Source organism: Photinus pyralis, unplaced genomic scaffold (assembly GCF_008802855.1).
Source record: "Photinus pyralis isolate 1611_PpyrPB1 unplaced genomic scaffold, Ppyr1.3 Ppyr1.4_LG3a, whole genome shotgun sequence".
NCBI classification, from domain to species: Eukaryota; Metazoa; Arthropoda; class Insecta; order Coleoptera; family Lampyridae; genus Photinus; species Photinus pyralis.
The window spans coordinates 5392734-5411021 of NW_022170509.1; the positions used below are offsets into that span (position 1 = coordinate 5392734).

Consider the following 18288-nt stretch of genomic DNA (forward strand, 5'->3'; position numbering starts at 1 on the left):
ACACAGCTTTCTGTTACTAACTAAAATTAGTGTCTTGACTCTTGATCACAACAAAATAAGGAAATCTTACGTAAGACCTGCAGTACGATTCATATACACGTTTTAACTTGCATGTATATAGATGAGTCCTGTAAACAAATCAGTGTGGAAATGTGTAAATCACAAGTGATTTTCAAGAAATGGAGGCAGTTAATATCATGTGATTTTAGAGTGGAAAAAAGGAAAAGAGGAAATGAAATCAAGGAAATCGTTTAAAAAGCACCTGGTATTTCGTGATTTCTCGATACGTGACTATCCCTTTCGAAAAATCACATCTTAATTTGGTACCTTTTTGTGGCATTAAATTTCTGTTTCAGTATACAGAAGAAAGTAAACGCGACTTCCCAATTCCACAATTATAGTAACTTGTAACGTTTGAAAAGCGCGTAATCCGTAACTACGTAAACGATTACAAAGCTTATTTAATTAATACTTACACCATATCGAGAATGTCGAGGCCAAGGACTCACAACAGACCCGCCAAAGTGGTTTTTGGTCCAAGTTACTGCACTATCAAATGGGTTTCCCCCGATGTGACCCTAAAAAAGGAAATGCGTGTTAATTACTGATCATAAGCCAAGTAAATAAGAATTGCAGTCTTAATAGTTATTGTTACGTATGCGCTTACCTAGCGAAAAATTTCCGAATAAGGAAGTCCGCCCTTACACAACATGAGTAAAAGTTGAAAATACAACATTTTAGTACTTACGCTTTCTTTTAAACACGACCAAACTAAAATACATATACCAAAAAAGGTGGAATAACAAGCTAGTCATTCATCAACAAAAGTTAGAATATTTAACATAGTCAAAACGAAGAAAATTTGCACAGCCGTGCAGTTTATTTGATGAAGAGTCGGGTTATGGCGCGAAAAGGAAGAGCAAAACAATCCAAACGCGAGAAAAATAAAGCGACCCGCAAACTTAAGGTTTATATTTTATAACGTTAAAGTCAGAGTCGAGGAAATTTATACGGGACATTGCGTTTAGTTGAAAAAGATATTATAATTTCATTTGCCGCCTGTTCGTACTATAAAACATCTCTCGGTTTCTTCCTGGAGATCTTTCCGGGTTGTCCGGCGAGGGTTTTAAGCTTTTAACTATGGGGTATTGTTCACATCAGCGGACGAAAGCAAAGGAGACCGAGTAAGACCGTCACCGTGTCACTTTCCCTACTTTTATGTATACAAACTTCACGGAGCGTCGTTTTTCTCTAAACTGAATCATCATTTCTTCAAATGCATTTACCTGTTTTTAACTCATCACAGTTGATTAAACTCCGAGAAAGACGCAACGCTAACGTTTCCACGGTACATCAGACTAGCCGATATACAATTGCGCTTTACATACACGATAAGAAGGATACAAAGTATATGAGGAACAATATAAACACACATACAGTATTGCAACACAAACTGAACTAAGAAATACAGATTTTCCATTAGCCACGTCACCAAATTACTGTTTTGTAGGTAATTAAGATATTTTGCAGAATACGTTGCTCATCTCAACTCAACCCTAATTCTTTTACTTTTATAATGGAAGTTTAATTTAAGCAACTCTGCCAATTTCATACAGTGGGTAACTTAACCCCCCTTTATTATCAAGGAAAGTGGAACACTAAATTATTTCCCCTAAATTTTTTTCAGGATTTCATCACATTTCATTTCATGTACGTATATTTTGACACTAAAGTATTGTCGTTATGGGTAAATTGTAGACTTTTAAACAGCACACATGCATTCCAACATTCTTGCTCGCACGAGCCCCTGGAAATACATAGATTGGTGTACAAAGGCATTCTCTCAAGCGCGATCGATTGGTTTCAATTATAGAAATCATGCGCTATCTGAAAAATGCGGTTCAATTTATGGTGGATTGTTACCTAAAAACGATTATATTTTTTCTTATATCCGTAAAAAAGACGTATGGGTAGGTATCGTGTAACGTATATGGTACCGTTGTGTACTGAAAACTATTTTAATTTCCTTTCAAAGAGTTTTAGTAAGTTTAAACCGCTCATTTCTACTATAGTCCGTCTCATCTTGACTATAGTACAGGGAACATAGGGTAATGCAATCTTATAGGGGTTTTTAGCGCCGCAATGTCGATTTATATCGTTGTGGACCATAAGAGCACTGCGAAGTGGACTATAGCAATTGTATAAAATTAAAAAGTTCGACAGAAAATCTCCACCTCGAGATCAAAGATTTCTTAAGTGTATCAAGGATTCTAGGATCATTGCAAAAAAGATTTAACAGTTATATTTCTAAAAATATCTGCAAGATTACTTACAGACTAGCACGTTTAAAGTGTCCACATTTTTTTGTAAGAAGTTTCTATAGAAGCCCCTAAGGAATTTGTAAGGTTTCTGAGACCAAAAGAATGTTTCACCAGGATCCTTAAACGGATTAATGTTTCGGGGATAACTAAGAAGATTTCTAATTCTAAAACTATATATAAGAAAAGCTCCGAAGAGGATCTCCAAGATTTACAAATAGGTTCTACTTATAAATTGAGAGTTTTAGGTACCTATGTAAAATTTTACTTAATTCATAATGAAGGTATGTAACTTTTTTATCTCAGCACATTTAAGGACACACAACCGTTCTCTCTTTCTAGATTTCTGGATCAGCATTGAATAGTCTTTCAAGCTGAACTTCGCCCATTTACTTGATGTAAATAAAGTCCCAATATTATTATTATAGTCAGTCTTTCTGGTTAACACTTAGGTCTAGCGTGGTTACCTAATCGCGCGGATTAAAATCAAATAACGATAATATCTGTCCGTATGTCGTCCGTTTTGTAAAGTGCGGTAATTTTCCTATTTTTTAAGATTTATATAAACATTACCTATAAGTTTTAATCCCTTTAACTTTTTTAGATTTCAAGCAAAATATTGTTAGAATGTTATCAAAATTTTAGAGATGGTGAAACTATCACGACTATCACTTCCAGGAAGATCTTTTACAAAATATTTCTACAAAGAATATTTCCAAAGAACGTTCACTAAAAGAAAATTTATAAGGACATTTCTAAGACTTTTCGAACGTTTCCAAGTACCATGTAGAACGTTATGATATTTGAAAGATCGGGATCGGCAGACATTACTATGTCATAATAAAATTCTTAATTACTGAGTAATGAAAAACTGGTGCAATGTCAATTATTCCCTCGATAACGGATAACGGATATAGACTTTCCAGTGTCAAAGTTGCTAGTTTCCCATGCGATGGGTATAATGACATATGGCGATACTATTATACAGGGATTAGGGAACCGATCAAGAGAGAACTGTTATAGATGGAAACTATAATTATTATCGGTTCCCCCATAAAATATTCAGAAATGAAACTGTTTTAATAAGTAACTATGACCTGTCTATACTAACAGATTGATTAAAACCTTCAAAAGGAACCCTACAGGTAAATAAGCAGGCAGGTATCCCATGATTTAGATATAAATTTAGAGCTAGGTATGTATAATGTCCTAAATTTACGTTATTTGTTTACTACACGCCTACAAACAATTTCAATTAACCACAATTTCAAGATATCGATTTTATTTAAACAAGGCACCATCAAATAATTAATCAACTCAAACTCCGAGAACTTGAGCGTTTAAGTCAGCCGATCCATTCATTCCGTACACCTACCACTCGAGCGAGTGCTCTCTAAAGGAAAAAGAGGAGATTCCCCGGAATTTGTAGGAGAAAAATCACATGGGAACTAATTTCACTAACGTAGGTTGAGATTAATCACGTATCGTAATTAAAAAACCAATTCAAATTCAATTATTTTCTTATAAACATATACATAATGCCTCCTATAGTTATTACGTAAATTCATTTCACTTTATTAGTGTTGTGGCTATAGTAGCTATGTAGTAAAAAAAGGTTTTTAGTACCAATTGTTTGGTATAATTGCACTCGTTTTAAATCGATCTTGTAATAAGTATAATATCTGGAATTTTAATCACCAATTACGTAAAAATTTTGTTAAGGATAATAAAATCGTAAGTAGAGAGATTAATTTATTTTAAATGTGCTCGTCACTAATAAAATCTACGGTGACTCTCGGTCAAGTATGTTAAAGAAACCAAACGGAACTAAAAAGGAAAACGAACTGCACAAATTACCATTAAGTAATTTTAGGAATACGCACAACAATTTAAATTTAAGTGCTGATTTAATGAAGTATCGTTTAGAGTGGCTGAATATGGGAATAGGCGAACGACATCAAAGCAAAATTGCGATTGTGTAACACAAACAAAAGGATACAGTCCCCTAACAGAAACTAACTATATAATTGGTTAAACTTAAAAAAAGTGAAAGTGAACGCTACCTACATTTCCAGATTTATAAAAATGACTGATCAAGAAAACTTACGCCTACTAGAATTGATTAGAAAATCTTTGTAGCTAATTGATTGGAGGCTGTTTGTATTGAATAGGTGGTCGTGTCCGTTAAGTGCAAATTGTTTACTTTTAGCATTAAGTATTGAGCAACGCGTTTCAAATTTTTATTAAACAATCGGCATACCGACATGTTACTGGTCGGTGTTAAGGTCAACTGTCGACATCAGAGAATTTGGCATCTTCAAAATCTGAAAACTTTGGTTTAGTAAAGATTAACCTAGATCAGCAACAACCATTTTTAGAGCCCAACGGTTTGTTAGGAAATTGAATTTTGCGGTGGTGATACTAGCTTGGCAACAACCCCAATAGATCCAACATTCAAAATGTTCGTTTCATAATTCTTGGCTAGAGGAAAGAGGAAATTTTGTGGTGGAGCTGCTATGAAAATTTAAACCTAACTTTAAAAATGTCATTTTTAATTTTGGGTTTTTGCAGTGGAGTTTTACACTAACTTGAAGACCACAATTTCTGAAATATTCGCGCATCCAGATTTAAATAAAAGGATTTCTATCGTTAAAAGTCGGCCAGGTCAGGTTTCATAAACTAGCCAATTAGCAACAAATTATGGCGTTAATGCGCTAGTATTCTAGTAAAAAGTTGTGGCAGTCATTTTTTGTCACTCCAATTTTACAATTCCAATGATTCAGGATGAATGAATGAAATTTAAATTGTCATATCTATTAAAGTCAATTTTACAAAAGCGCTCAGGTACTTATGTCAATTGTAAGTTCGTTGTTGGTAGCATCATTTGATGATTCCCTCTTCGTCGAGAGATTACATAATTTTCAATGAAGTCCACAAACGACAATCAAAATGCAAGCAAAGATTCAATCCCTTGCCAGTCTAAAATTACTACTGCTCTTACACTGATCAACTGCAAATTGCAAGGGTTGTAAATTCGGCAGTAACTATATCAAATATTTTTGCATCTTTGATTGATTATGTTTAGAGGTAGTCTGCTCGTATATAAGCATAACATGATTCAACCCCTTCTGGTTGAGAGATTACATCATTTTCAATGACGTTTTTCTGTTCACGGGGTAACTATAAAGTGCGAGGGTTTTTTCGTTAAGAGATTGCATAATTTTCAATGAATTTTTCTTTTCAAGGAGTAACAATAAACTGCGGGGTTTTCGTAAAGTGAATACATAATTTTCAAGGAAGTTTCTTTTCACGGGGCAACTATATAAACTTTGCAACAAATCAAATATATTTTTATATTTACCATTGATTATGTTTAGATGGCCCATAAATGCACGCAAACATTCAACATCATTCAACCCCTTTTTGTCGAGAGACAGAATTTTCAATGAAGTTTTACTTTTCACTAGGCTATATATTTCTGTATCTTTAATTGATTATATTTAGGTGGTCTGTCAACAACTGTGTGATTTTCAATGAAGTTTTTCTATTCATGACTTTAACTGCAAGGATTGTAAAGTTTAAGATAAATGAAAGATTTTTTGTGCCTACGATTGATTTATGTTTAAATGGTTCACAAATAATCATCAATAGACTCAAAATATTCAACGTTTTTATGTTTCTCGCTTATTATCCACATAAACCTTATAACCCCCCAACCTATGTCATTATAGTGTCTATGTACAAAATTGCGAAACGTCTTAATAGTTTTACACCCATACATATTCATATACAGTTCTATACCGGTTTTAATAAAAGTTCTGATAAATTAATTAATAAATCACAGTCTAAGGAATGAGAAAATTCGGTTTTTTGTTGGTGCCATGTGCACTCACAACACTTCTACAGTTATAGATAGATTTCAATAATTACCTCCAAAAATCACGGGTCGATATTTCAATTTTCGAAAATTTGAATTATCAACTGAAGTTCTACGTACATCTGCGCTAGTGCGTTATACAATTAATAACTTTGAACACTGCACAAAGTAAAAATTTAAAGCGGGTTGTATCGATTCGCAATCCCCGCATCCAAAAATTTCCTTTCTAGTTCTATTTGCACCTATAATAGTTCTAACTAAAGTTATATATATTCCAAAAAAGTTCTCCAAGTTTACCCTCAAAAATAACGATCGTAAACGATCAAAAATTAGAATTTCTCAATTGCGATTTTATGTGCACCCTCCACGAATCCTATAAGTTTATTTATTTAAAATAATCATAGTCCCAGAAATCAGGTGGAGTACATCATTTCCACATAGAAATCAGTAAGAATTAAGTAATTTTCATATCAATTTTTGATAAGTAATATAAGTAGGTACAAGGCAGTGGCGTGAGTCCCCGACACTACAAATAGGCTGTTGTGTTAGGAAGCCGCAGCTTTCAGACTTCATTATACTCTTCTGAAAAAGTAAAGAGCCTTAAAAGACAAATTTCAGCTTTGCGGATTAAGCATATGGATTTGCAAAACTACAATTTTACTTAATTTTTTAATGGACACTACTTCATTTTATTAAATTGAATATTTTCCCCTCTTAATAATAGCAATATACCAATGAGTTGACGTTGTTAATTGGAAAATGAGTTGTAAAAAAGACATTGAAAACAATTTCGATGCTTTTTGAGGCTCAATATAGCACGGAACGGGGCTCCGTTAACTTAGCACCACCATTTCAAATTTTTGACTAAAGACAGATTGCGCTAGAATCTCTATGGCTAGCGCCAGCTAGCGCCACTTTGAGTTCAGCTAGCGCCATTATAGATTTTGCAGAAAAGCCCTTGACTTTCGGGGGGTGCTATGTTAATGCCAGCACCACCGTTGCGTCCGATCATTTCCAAAAGCAAGCGCTGTGTTCGCCAGACCTAGCGCCAGCTAGCGCCACAAATTTTAGAGCTAGCGCCACCCCCCAATAGTGAGGGGAGCAATTTTTCCTAGCACCACCATTTTGTCTTTTCATGTAAAATTTTCACGTTTTGTGTTCTGCTCACCTAGCGCCAGCTAGCGCCACTTTGAGTTCAGCTAGCGCCATTATAGATTTAGCAAAAAAGCCCTTGACTTTCGGGGGGTGCTATATTAACGCTAGCACCACCATTGCGTCCGATCACTTCCAAAAGCAAGCGCTGTATTCGTCAGACCTAGCGCCAGCTAGCGCCACAAATTTTAGAGCTAGCGCCACCCCCCAATAGTGCAGGGGGCAATTTTTCCTAGCACCACCATTTTGTTTTTTCGAGTAAAATTTTGACGTTTTGTGTTTTGCTGACCTAGCGCCAGCTAGCGCCACAAATTTTAGAGCTGTCATCACCCTCCAATAGTGTGGGGGGAGGAGGCACCACCATTTTGTCTTTTCGGGTAAAAATTTGATGTTTTCTGTTCTGTAGACCTAGCGCTCAAGTTAACCTAGCGCAATTATAAATTTTGCAAAAAGCATTTAACTTTTGGGGGTGGTTTATTAGCCTCTAACACCACCATTGTGTTCGATGACTACCAAAAGCAAGCGCTGCGCTGTGTTCTTTAAACGTAGCGCAGAGCTGGCGCCCAATCCCCAACATTGTGAGGGTCCTTTTTTTTATAATACCACCGGTTTGTTTTTTCGTGTTCAATTTTGCTATTTTGTGTTTTGCTGACATCTCCCAGATAGAATCAAAATCTTAAGAGTAGGCGCCACACCCAAGTAGTCTGGGACAGTTTTTCCTAGCTTTATGACTTGGCACCACTGAAATATTTTGGATTAATTTTCTAGTAAAACGAGTGGTGTGGTAGCTGAATCTGCGGCAAGTATTAAAATAAGAAAATACAGTTCAATTATTATAGAACAGAGCCATATTTTTATACCTTTCGCAGTAGAGACATTGGGACCTTGGTGTAGAGAAGCTCGAAAATTTTGTGGAATACCTGGGAAAACGCATTACCAATATTACCTACTGGGGAACCCCGAGCTACCACTTACTTACGACAAATTTAAGTATTGCCATACAACGTGCAGGTAACGCGGCCAGTCAGTGTAATGGGGACCACGATCCCCATGGAAGAAAATTATCATTTATTAACGAGCTCCTAGCGAGTTTATAATTTTGCGGTGTCTGTCCGTCTGTCCGTCCGTTAGCACGATATCTCGATAACGTATGGAGCGATTACGATAAAATTTTGTAGGTGGATTCTTTACGAGATTCTTTATCAAATTTGTAGATCGGAGTTCGTGAACTGGCAATGTAACCCAAAAATAAGGAAGGCCCTTTTGACATCTCCGTGAGTTATGAACCGAATTGCATGAAATTCAATATGCGTATAGCTTTAGCCATATAAAACGCAATTCCAAAAATTGAGCCTAATCGATCAACATTCACAATGCTCTTTTCGCATTTCGACCATTTATAAACCGAATTGCAAACTTTTTTATTGATGAAGGATTTAAATGAAATTTGATACATAACCACTTGGAATAAAAGCAAACATAACACTAGTTTCAAAATTTGGTTTTGCGCATGCGCAGTGCCAACTTTCTTATTTATGGAGGCATTCAAATGAAATTTGAAACATAACCACTTGGAATAAAAGTAAATGTTGGAAAATTAGTAGTTGTGATAAGTTTTTCTTAAATACTTAAAAAACTATACTATTTAGCGCGAAATAAAATAAATAATCTACAGTAAATTGCGAACAAAAATGGCCTCATATATAATCTTGCTAAATTGAACCATTCCCGAGTTACGGAGGGTGTAACAGTAGAAATTTTTCATCTTTTTTTTAGATTCTTTTGGAAAGAATATGAGATTATCACTAAGGAAACTATTTTTTTTTGTTAAAACCGGTTAAAACAAATTGAGCTTTAGTGACCGGTGGTATGTTACTGATAAGTCCTTGAAGGAACGATAACCTTACCACCTTCTCAAGGGGGGCCATTTTTTCAAGAGACTTCCACTATGAGGGACAGTAATTCCTGGGGAGTTGCAGGATGTGTTGTTATTGCTCTCAGGTGTTCGACAATCTTGCATTCCCACTTCATCGGGTTCTTCTTCTCATGCAGCCACTGCTGCACCTGATGGTAAGTTCTAAATGAATGTTCTACCTGGTAGCTGCTGAAGTGGGGAGAAGCGTAGCCAACTTGAACAGTGAATGTATAGGATGCTTTGAAATAGCTTGCAAGTAACAATGGTAACGAAAACAAGCCAGATCTTCAGTGTTCTTTACTTCAAACATGATTTCATTTTTCCAGAAAATCGAAAAAATACGAAAAATGCGTACTTTTACACCTTCCGTAACTCTGGAATCGTTGACTTGAGCAAGATTATACACAAGACCATTTTTATTCACAATTTAATGTAGATTATTTTGGATATGGTACTTTTCTCGCCAAACCCCATAGTTTTCTAAATATTTAAGAAAAACACCAAAAACTACTAATTTACCAACTGGTGTAACTTTTTACCAAACAATATGTGGACTGTATAGAAAATTTGCAGTTAATGGGAAACTTTTACTTTTGATGTTTAGGTTAAGCCGTTTTGTCGACTAATTGCACCGTACTATATTATGAATTTTTAATTTTAAAATTTCCATATTAGGTACTGTTTCTTGTGAAATTTTTCTGTTTTGTGCTCTACTCACTAAACAATTCTTTTTGTAAGTCACAGTATTAATTTCACTACCACAGTATTGCGAGCTAAATCGTTTAGAACACAGCGCAGTGCAAAAGTTGAAAATTTCAACGAACGTACTATACCTACTCATAACCTATATAAAGTAGTTAAATCAATCAGCATATTTGTTAATTCTGCTAAAAAAAAGAAGCAGTTCTTATATACTTTTTTACTTTTTTATATACTTTCCGTAGCTAACTAATTTTTGGTGCAAATAAGGCATATGTATTTTATATGATTAATACACTCCATTAATATACGACTAATAAGCTAGGTGATTGTTTCAAATTCTAACCAATCAGATGATTTTTTATCTGATTAAACGCTTTTTACAGCGATAAAAATGCGTGTAGGAATACGTAAAATATGTAGTGGTTGTAAAATTTACTGTCTTTTATTAATCTCCCTAAAATACACTCGACCTTGGTCAGGATAATTTTATTTTTAATTCACTCAAATTTTGTTGTCTTCTGGAAAAAACTCTCGATCAAAAGCATAATATTAATAAAATCGCTCCAGCTAAAACTGTCGCGATTTTATCACACTTTTGGTTTCGAGTTTTTTCCGTTCCAACAAAACTTTCGTGTAAAAATAAAATTATGCGATTAAAAATCAAGCTCTTGTGTATTTACTCTCGATAAATTATATACCTATGTAGGTACGTCACGTCGACTACTATCTAAAGGTGTTTTTTTAACAATACAGATTTACCAACATTCACACAATTGACGCGCCTGTAAACCCTTGATGTGACAAATAATTTACAACTTTTGCGCATTCATAAAGGATTTAAGTAAGTTTGTACCTTACCTGCATACCTCACCGTCAGTATACTTCGAAATGAAGGGTTACAATCTTGCTACTTTATATACAAATTTTAGTATTTTTATTGGAACTTTTTACTTTAAACAGAACGATCAATCCAAAAAGTAAAGGATTTCAAATTGAAATAATTTGATTATTATGTCCGACCCTAAGAGGGACAGATTTGCACATTCGGGTTTAAAAAAGGTAAAGAGTTTGACCATCCCAGATGCGGTGTCTGCCCGTTAGCACAATAGTTCGATAACGAATGGACCGATTACGATGATGTTGTTGTAGTTGGATTCTTTATCAAATTTGTAGATCGAAGTTCGTGAATTGGTAATGTATCCCAAAAAATAAGTAAGGCCCTTTTGACATTTGCGTGAGTTTTGAACCGAATTGCATAAAATTCAATGTTCGTATAGCTTAAGCTATAGAACACGCAATTCCAAAAATTGAGCCTAATCTATCAACATTCACAGTGCCCTTTTCGCAGCGACGTGTAAATAAATATAGAAAACGAGCTCCTGGGTAAGGCTACAGCATGTGCAAAACCAAATTTTGAACTTGGTGTTAGTTTTGCTTTTATTTAAAGTGTATATGTATGAAATTTCATTTAATTGCTTCCATAAATAAGAAAATTGGCACCACACATCATGCACAAAACCAAATTTTGAAACTGGCGTTAAATTTGCTTTTATTCCAAGTGGCTATGTATCAAATTTCTTTTAAATGCTTCCATAAATAAGAAAGTTTTCAATCCGGTTTGTAAATGGTCGAGATGCGAAAAGAGCACTGTGAATGTTGATCGATTAGGCTCAACTTTTGGAATTGCGTTTTATATGGCTAAAGCTATACACATATTGAATTTCATACAATTCGGTTCATAACTCACAGAGATGTCAAAAGTGCCTATTTATTTTTTGGTCTACATTGCCAATTCACGAACTCCGATCTACAAATTTGATAAAGAATCCATCTACAGAATTTCATCGTAAACGGTCAATTCGTTATCGTTATCAAGATATCGTGCTAACGGACAGACGGACAGACACCGCAAAATTATAAACTCGCTAGGATTTATAATTGCGCTAGGTTAACTTGAGCGCTAGGTCTACAAGAACAGAAAACATCAAATTTTTACCCGAAAAGACAAAATGGTGGTGCCCCCTCCCCCCACACTATTGGAGGGTGATGGCAGCTCTAAAATTTGTGGCGCTAGCTGGCGCTAGGTCAGCAGAACACAAAACGTCAAAATTTTACCCGAAAAAACAAAATGGTGGTGCTAGGAAAAAATGCCCCCCGCACTATTGGGGGGTGGCGCTAGCTCTAAAATTTGTGGCGCTAGCTGGCGCTAGGTCTGACGAACACAGCGCTTGCTTTTGGAAATGATCGGACGCAATGGTGGTGCTAGCGTTAATATAGCACCCCCCGAAAGTCAAAGGCTTTTTTGTAAAATCTATAATGGCGCTAGCTGAACTCAAAGTGGCGCTAGCTGGCGCTAGGTCAGCAGAACACAAAACATCAAAATTTTACATGAAAAGACAAAATGGTGGTGCTAGGAAAAATTGCTCCCCTCACTATTGGGGGGTGGCGCTAGCTCTAAAATTTGTGGCGCTAGCTGGCGCTAGGTCTGACGAACACAGCGCTTGCTTTTGGAAATGATCGGACGCAATGGTGGTGCTAGCGTTAACATAGCACCCCCCGAAAATCAAGGGCTTTTCTGCAAAATCTATAATGGCGCTAGCTGAACTCAAAGTGGCGCTAGCTGGCGCTAGCCATAGAGATTCTAGCGCAATCTGTCTTTAGTCAAAAATTTGAAATGGTGGTGCTAAATTAACGGAGCCACGGAACGGTTTTCCTTGATTAAATACAATGCTTTTCAGACATAGGTATCTACAACGTTATTCCCAAAGTATGCGAGCTCGTACGCGAACGTGGATTTAAGGAGAATTAAGAAGAGGAAAAGGTGTAACTACCATTCCTATGACCAAAGTATCAAAATGGTTCCACGCACCTAGTAAAAAGGTTCCTGAAATTTTTACCGTTCCTAAACGAAGGTGGAAATGATTCTGATCTCGCAGAATTCAAATCTGTGAGCTCTTCGGCTTAGCAAAAACAAACCCAAACTTAGGGAAAATTCGAGGGAAAATTCGAAAGAAGCCTCGATCCGAGCGTACTTGGTAAAGCCGTTAGTTCCATCGACGCGAGGGGAAAGAGCTAGATATAATTCCAAATAATGTCAAGTAATGCCAATGTAATACTGGTAATTACAACGGTATTCAGTGTAATTGCACAACAAATCCACTAACTTGTAATGTCAAGTAATGCCCATAATTGCTTTACAGTGCCTGATGCTTATAACAATGGGAATGGGAATATGGAAACACTTATCGGATAAATGCTGGGATACAAAACACATTTTAAACCACTATGTTTATTATTGTCGCTGTTTGAATTTTTTTAAATAAATTTCTAATTTGCTTGTATTTTTTTCAATTTCAACTTTTATGGATTTCGTTCCTTGCAGTTGCAAAGCCTTATAGAAGTTAAAACAAGTGGAAAAGTCTACTGGAAAAAGCATGCGCAAGCCAAGTTTTTAAATGCAATTAAAGTTTTTCCAAAATAAAAATGTTGAAATGCTAGCTCCCTTTGAAAATTTATTTTTTTCCGCTCACGCTACAAATATTCTGCTCCGAGGTCTATTCAATACTTAAAGCCCACCAGTTATACGTTTGCACAAGGCCGATATCTCAAAACCCGAGTCAAAACCTCAAATGAATGAATTTGAAGCATTTATTAAAAATACGCTAAAAACACGACAAAATCTATCTACAAAATCGACGTTTCCTTCCATTTCGAAGTAATTTTGCGACTTGGTCTCTCGCGCGATCCTTGGTGCACCCTCCTGGCCTGTGATATGTACCCCACCCCAACCCCTACACGACCGTAAATCGTATTAAATTTCAGTATATTGCAAAGTAAACATTTCTTAAGGCGTATGCGCAATTTTATTTCCAAAATTCAATTTTTGTTGCTGCTAGAGGAACATAAGTGTCATAAACATTGTACTTGTCCTACTCTCTTCACTGTAATATCAAAAGTTCAATTTGAAATCATAATTTTATTACTGTTTTGTAAAACAATTTTTAATTAATCAAGAGTTTTTAACACTGCGTTTCCACTGCAACTCGCGATTGTGTTTCTACTCGAGAACGAGATATTTTTTCAAGGGCCGTATCCTCACTATGAATTTAAGATGTAAGGCGCAGTGCCAATCGGTCGCGACACAGTGGCAAAACATTTTGATCTAAAAAAAATTTTGTAACAAACAAGTAACATTATTTTAGTGATATTACAGTGTATAGGTAATAAGCAAGTACAATATGTGTGGGACCTTTTACTTCGGAATGTTCCAAAATCAGCTCTAGTAACAGCAGTAAAATTTGAAACGCCTTGGTTTTTTATGAAGCTCTATGCACACCCAAAAAATGCCAGACAACAGTAGTTTGTATTTACTCATTTGGCACCTCTCAAACACCCTTCAATCTTAACATAATCGTATTCGTTAAAAGGATTGCAACGTGCGGAAACCTAAACTTACTAAACGTCCTTATACTAGTTACTATATATAAAATAATTAATTAAATATTTTTAAAATTAAATAACTATCTATCGACTGGGGCTGCACTATCTTGAATGTGTATCGGGCGGCCTTTAAAATTGTAAATACAGAATATGTAGCTTCCTCCCCATTAATTATCTACCAAGAACGTAAGCACCGCTACCTTATAACGCAATAATTTACTAAGCTATTTTATTTTTAAAAAATGCGCTTTATCTGCATAAAAGTTGTTCAGAATCTATACTTGTTTCTTTGTTTGATTTTGTGTACAGGGTCTAGAAATCGACTTTCAAATGCACATAAAAGTCCTATATCCCATCTCTGTATCTAAATTGAAAAAAAAATCACTTTTTCATAATGATTCGTCTATTGTGAGAGCTCTCATTTTTCAATAAACATCGAATATTTTTGTTTCCTTGTTTGATTTTGTTCGCAGGAAACACTATTTATGTGTACATAAAAGAATATCGCCTATCGCCTATCTAAATCTCACGTTTTCATAACGGCTCTGTCTCCAGGCTAGAGTAGAGTTTACCCTTAAGAATATCACCCAGAGAAACTTCATCAGTAGAGATAACTGCCTTTCGGACTATATGGAAAATTCTCCCCGAGATACATGTTCGTACTACTCGAGTTGAAAAACTCGACCCGGTAAATTCAGCCTTGAAGGTTACCTCCCAGAATATTCGCCGCCAGCGAATCCCGGTCATGGAAAATTCGCCCCTAGAGATGCGCTCACGGAAATTTGTTTTCGGCCTGCCCCTGAGCCCTGAGGAAACTCGACTCGGATATATTTAATAGCGTCACCAAAATTTCCCGGGGAAACCTTCCGGGGTCGAATCTTTCCAGGCGAATATTCCAAGGGGCGAATGTTCCTGCGTGCGAATATTCCGGGGGAGAATTTACCGCACCCGATTACTATACTAGTACATAATATATAGATTGTAAATGGGTAACTTTTAGTATCAAGTGGAGTGGTTATGGCAGGAACATTTTCGTCACAAAAAAATAGGCACCGACTTTATTTTTGTTAGTTCCCATTATTTAACGTTAAATGTTTCGATTTTTGCATTCGATGAACGAAAACCAATATTTGTTTGTTTGTTTTTTTTGTTTTAAATGGTTTTTTATATATGATATTATATTTTTATATTCACGGAAAACCGTTTTTTTTTCAATGAAAAATAAGATACTTTCGGACACGAATAACTACATAAATATTGAAATTTCGACGAAACATTTTTTTCTTCAAATTCTTCCTCGATTCATGCGCTTATTTTTAACATAAAAATTTCCAAAAACGAAATGGGGATAGATGGTAGTTTTTTTTATCTTTGCGCTACTGTCAAGTTTCAAGCAACTGTATTCGTATTTACAAAATTCGGAGCAGAAAGCCTAGACTGAAGTAGTAAATACGAGTAATCCTCCTAGGTAATAAGAATATCCCCAGTCAAGATTCGAATAGCGTATTCACCCTCGCATACAACAATAATTACTCGCAATGGGGAAAAAGGGTTAGATTCTTGCACTGCACTCCTTTTCGCTGCAACTAAATTCGTGTGGGGCAATGTTAGGTTTTCTCAAATCCGGATACGATCGAGCCTCATTTCCGAATTCATTTCTGAAAGTTTTCGAAAATCGATCTAAACGACGTACCGGCGAAGAAACGAACGCGATTAAGTTGGCGGCAGATTTAAAAATAGTGATTCGAACTAAGTTTTCCCGCTCGAAATAACAGAGGAAAAAGGAAAGTTAAATCTATAGCACGTGTATGCTGCTAAAGTTGTTTTTTAAGGGTAGTCGAGGAGTTGAAAATTGGTAGAAAGGAGGGTTATTATATCATTTGTCAGTATTTATTAGCGGGAAAGTCTGGGAAAGAGATATTAAGGTTAACTCCGAAACAATCTAAAACAAATGTGCCTCTAATCTAAAGTGTAGCTTATACTACGAGCGGTAGCTAACGCCAGATGCAAGTTTATTTACTTTAGGGGCCTGGGCAGATTGAAGAGATCTCGGATTGACGATAGCTATAATTCCTTTCCAATAATTAGTTACCATATCCTGATTTCCATTCTTCGTGTAGTTTAATATAGGTGTACGCACTAAAGAAATTGTTTCAGGCTTTCAGTAGGTACACATTATTTCAGCACTGCGCGGAAACTTTTGCGAACGGAATTGTACTCGGTCAATTAACCGTAGCACTAATAGTTTAAAGTAATAATTAATATCGATCGAAGATGAGCGGCGAGCGTAAAATTAATTAAACAAATAAATAAATTTAAAATTAGTTAACAGGCGCGATTCGACGCGAACCAAGAACAGCTAACACACTGAATGTAGTAGTAACTGTAAGCATTCGTTCGTGAGGCACATAATGTTGTTTACTGTTTACATGTCTACCCGCCTCGCCAGTATGAGAGATGTTGTTTACTCAGTTATATTTAGAGTTTAGAGAAATGCAAAAGTAAACCAACTACACCTGCCTCGAATGGAGATTTTACAGGGACGGATTAAATAGAAATTTGATTAACGTACGCTAGAAAATTGAATAAAAAAACACGTCAAATTATTTCGAATGACTTGACATTCAGTTGGGAAGAAGGCTGAAACTTAAAATTTCCATCGATAGCTTGATCCTCGGGGACGAAGAAATCAGTATTCATATTAACTGTTCACGATTTCAGCGCCCCTCGCACCACAAAGGTGCAAACTTATTATAAGGGTGTATCTGTGAAAAGCCTGCATTACGAGACCCTTGATACCGATGCGAGTGCAGTCGACTGTATAACAGTCTGCGAAAGCTTTCCAATAAAAAGAGACACCTTGGAATATAACAAGTCGGCATTTACCATTTGACATTGGGATGAAGTTCAAATAAGGGAAATAGGCGTTCGGCAATAGTCCTAAATACCTACACACGATTATTTGAATGTACGATTCGCTAATGGCTCGAAATATCCGAAGTCCGACCAAAGAAGTCTTAGCATTCCTGCGAACGGATCTCAGAGTCAATAAGAAACAGAAAAGCACTAATAACTGGGGCAGAAAAAGACACCCACCGCGGAAAAGGTAGTATATAAAGTAGTCAAGTTAAAATGGTATGGGGAATCAAAAGAAGTGCCAACCCTAGCGTATTTTACCGTTCCCCCTAATATAAGTTTTTCTCCTTTCTACAAACCGCATCTTTCTATAGCGCGTCTTTTTTCGAACTCTCGTCGAGATATTATTTCTTATTTCAAGTCACATTCGTGTAAGTAGGTGGCACAAATTAGGTTCCCGGCGATTTTTGCATCTCGAAAGAGTGCCATGCAACGATAGGTTTTATTGACAAAATATGATCGCAGGCAGAATACCAAATCGACGTTGAAAAGGTGTAAATCAAAAGTTGACAAACTAACTCCTATAAGCTGATGAACTCATTCATGTGGTGCGACAAGAGTGGGCTCTTCCGTAATCCCAGCGGACTGAAGACATATCACTTTATATCAACAGACACTTCAACTCATGTGTACCATTCCCTGCAATTGATTGCGTGTTTCGAATAAAGTCTTGCTTTACATTTACATGTAATTAAATTTGAAGACAGGTACCTTTTCTCATTTGTACTTTACTCGCCATTTGCAAAATAATAGCGCATTTTCGATGCCTATAGAATAATCTACATGCGATTTCTCGAAAAGACTCACTTTTAGTTATCTACTTTCCTAAACTTAGTTCATTGTCCAATACGGTTCTGTAACTCGGTCTTGGTATCTTATCTTGAATTTACTATAGGAAGTACTAAAAAAGTATTTACCAAACATAGTTGTTACTTAATTATTTATTAAAGTAAAAACGGTTTAACCAC

The 18288-nt window shown here is 35.9% G+C and overlaps 1 protein-coding gene across 8 annotated transcripts in view; it reads right to left on the bottom strand.

The window, feature by feature from the left end:
- LOC116165358 (forkhead box protein P1) overlaps nucleotides 1-18288 on the bottom strand; it is a 142871-nt gene that overhangs the window by 81290 nt on the left and 43293 nt on the right. For 2 of the 8 annotated variants that reach the window (XM_031479728.1, XM_031479730.1), the window contains exon 2: nucleotides 477-578. In XM_031479728.1, the coding sequence (XP_031335588.1) occupies nucleotides 477-578 (102 nt within the window). Of the gene's footprint in view, nucleotides 1-476; nucleotides 579-16424; nucleotides 16864-18288 lie in introns of those variants that run through there. The other 6 variants (XM_031479724.1, XM_031479723.1, XM_031479722.1 and 3 more) reach the window with 6 other exon arrangements.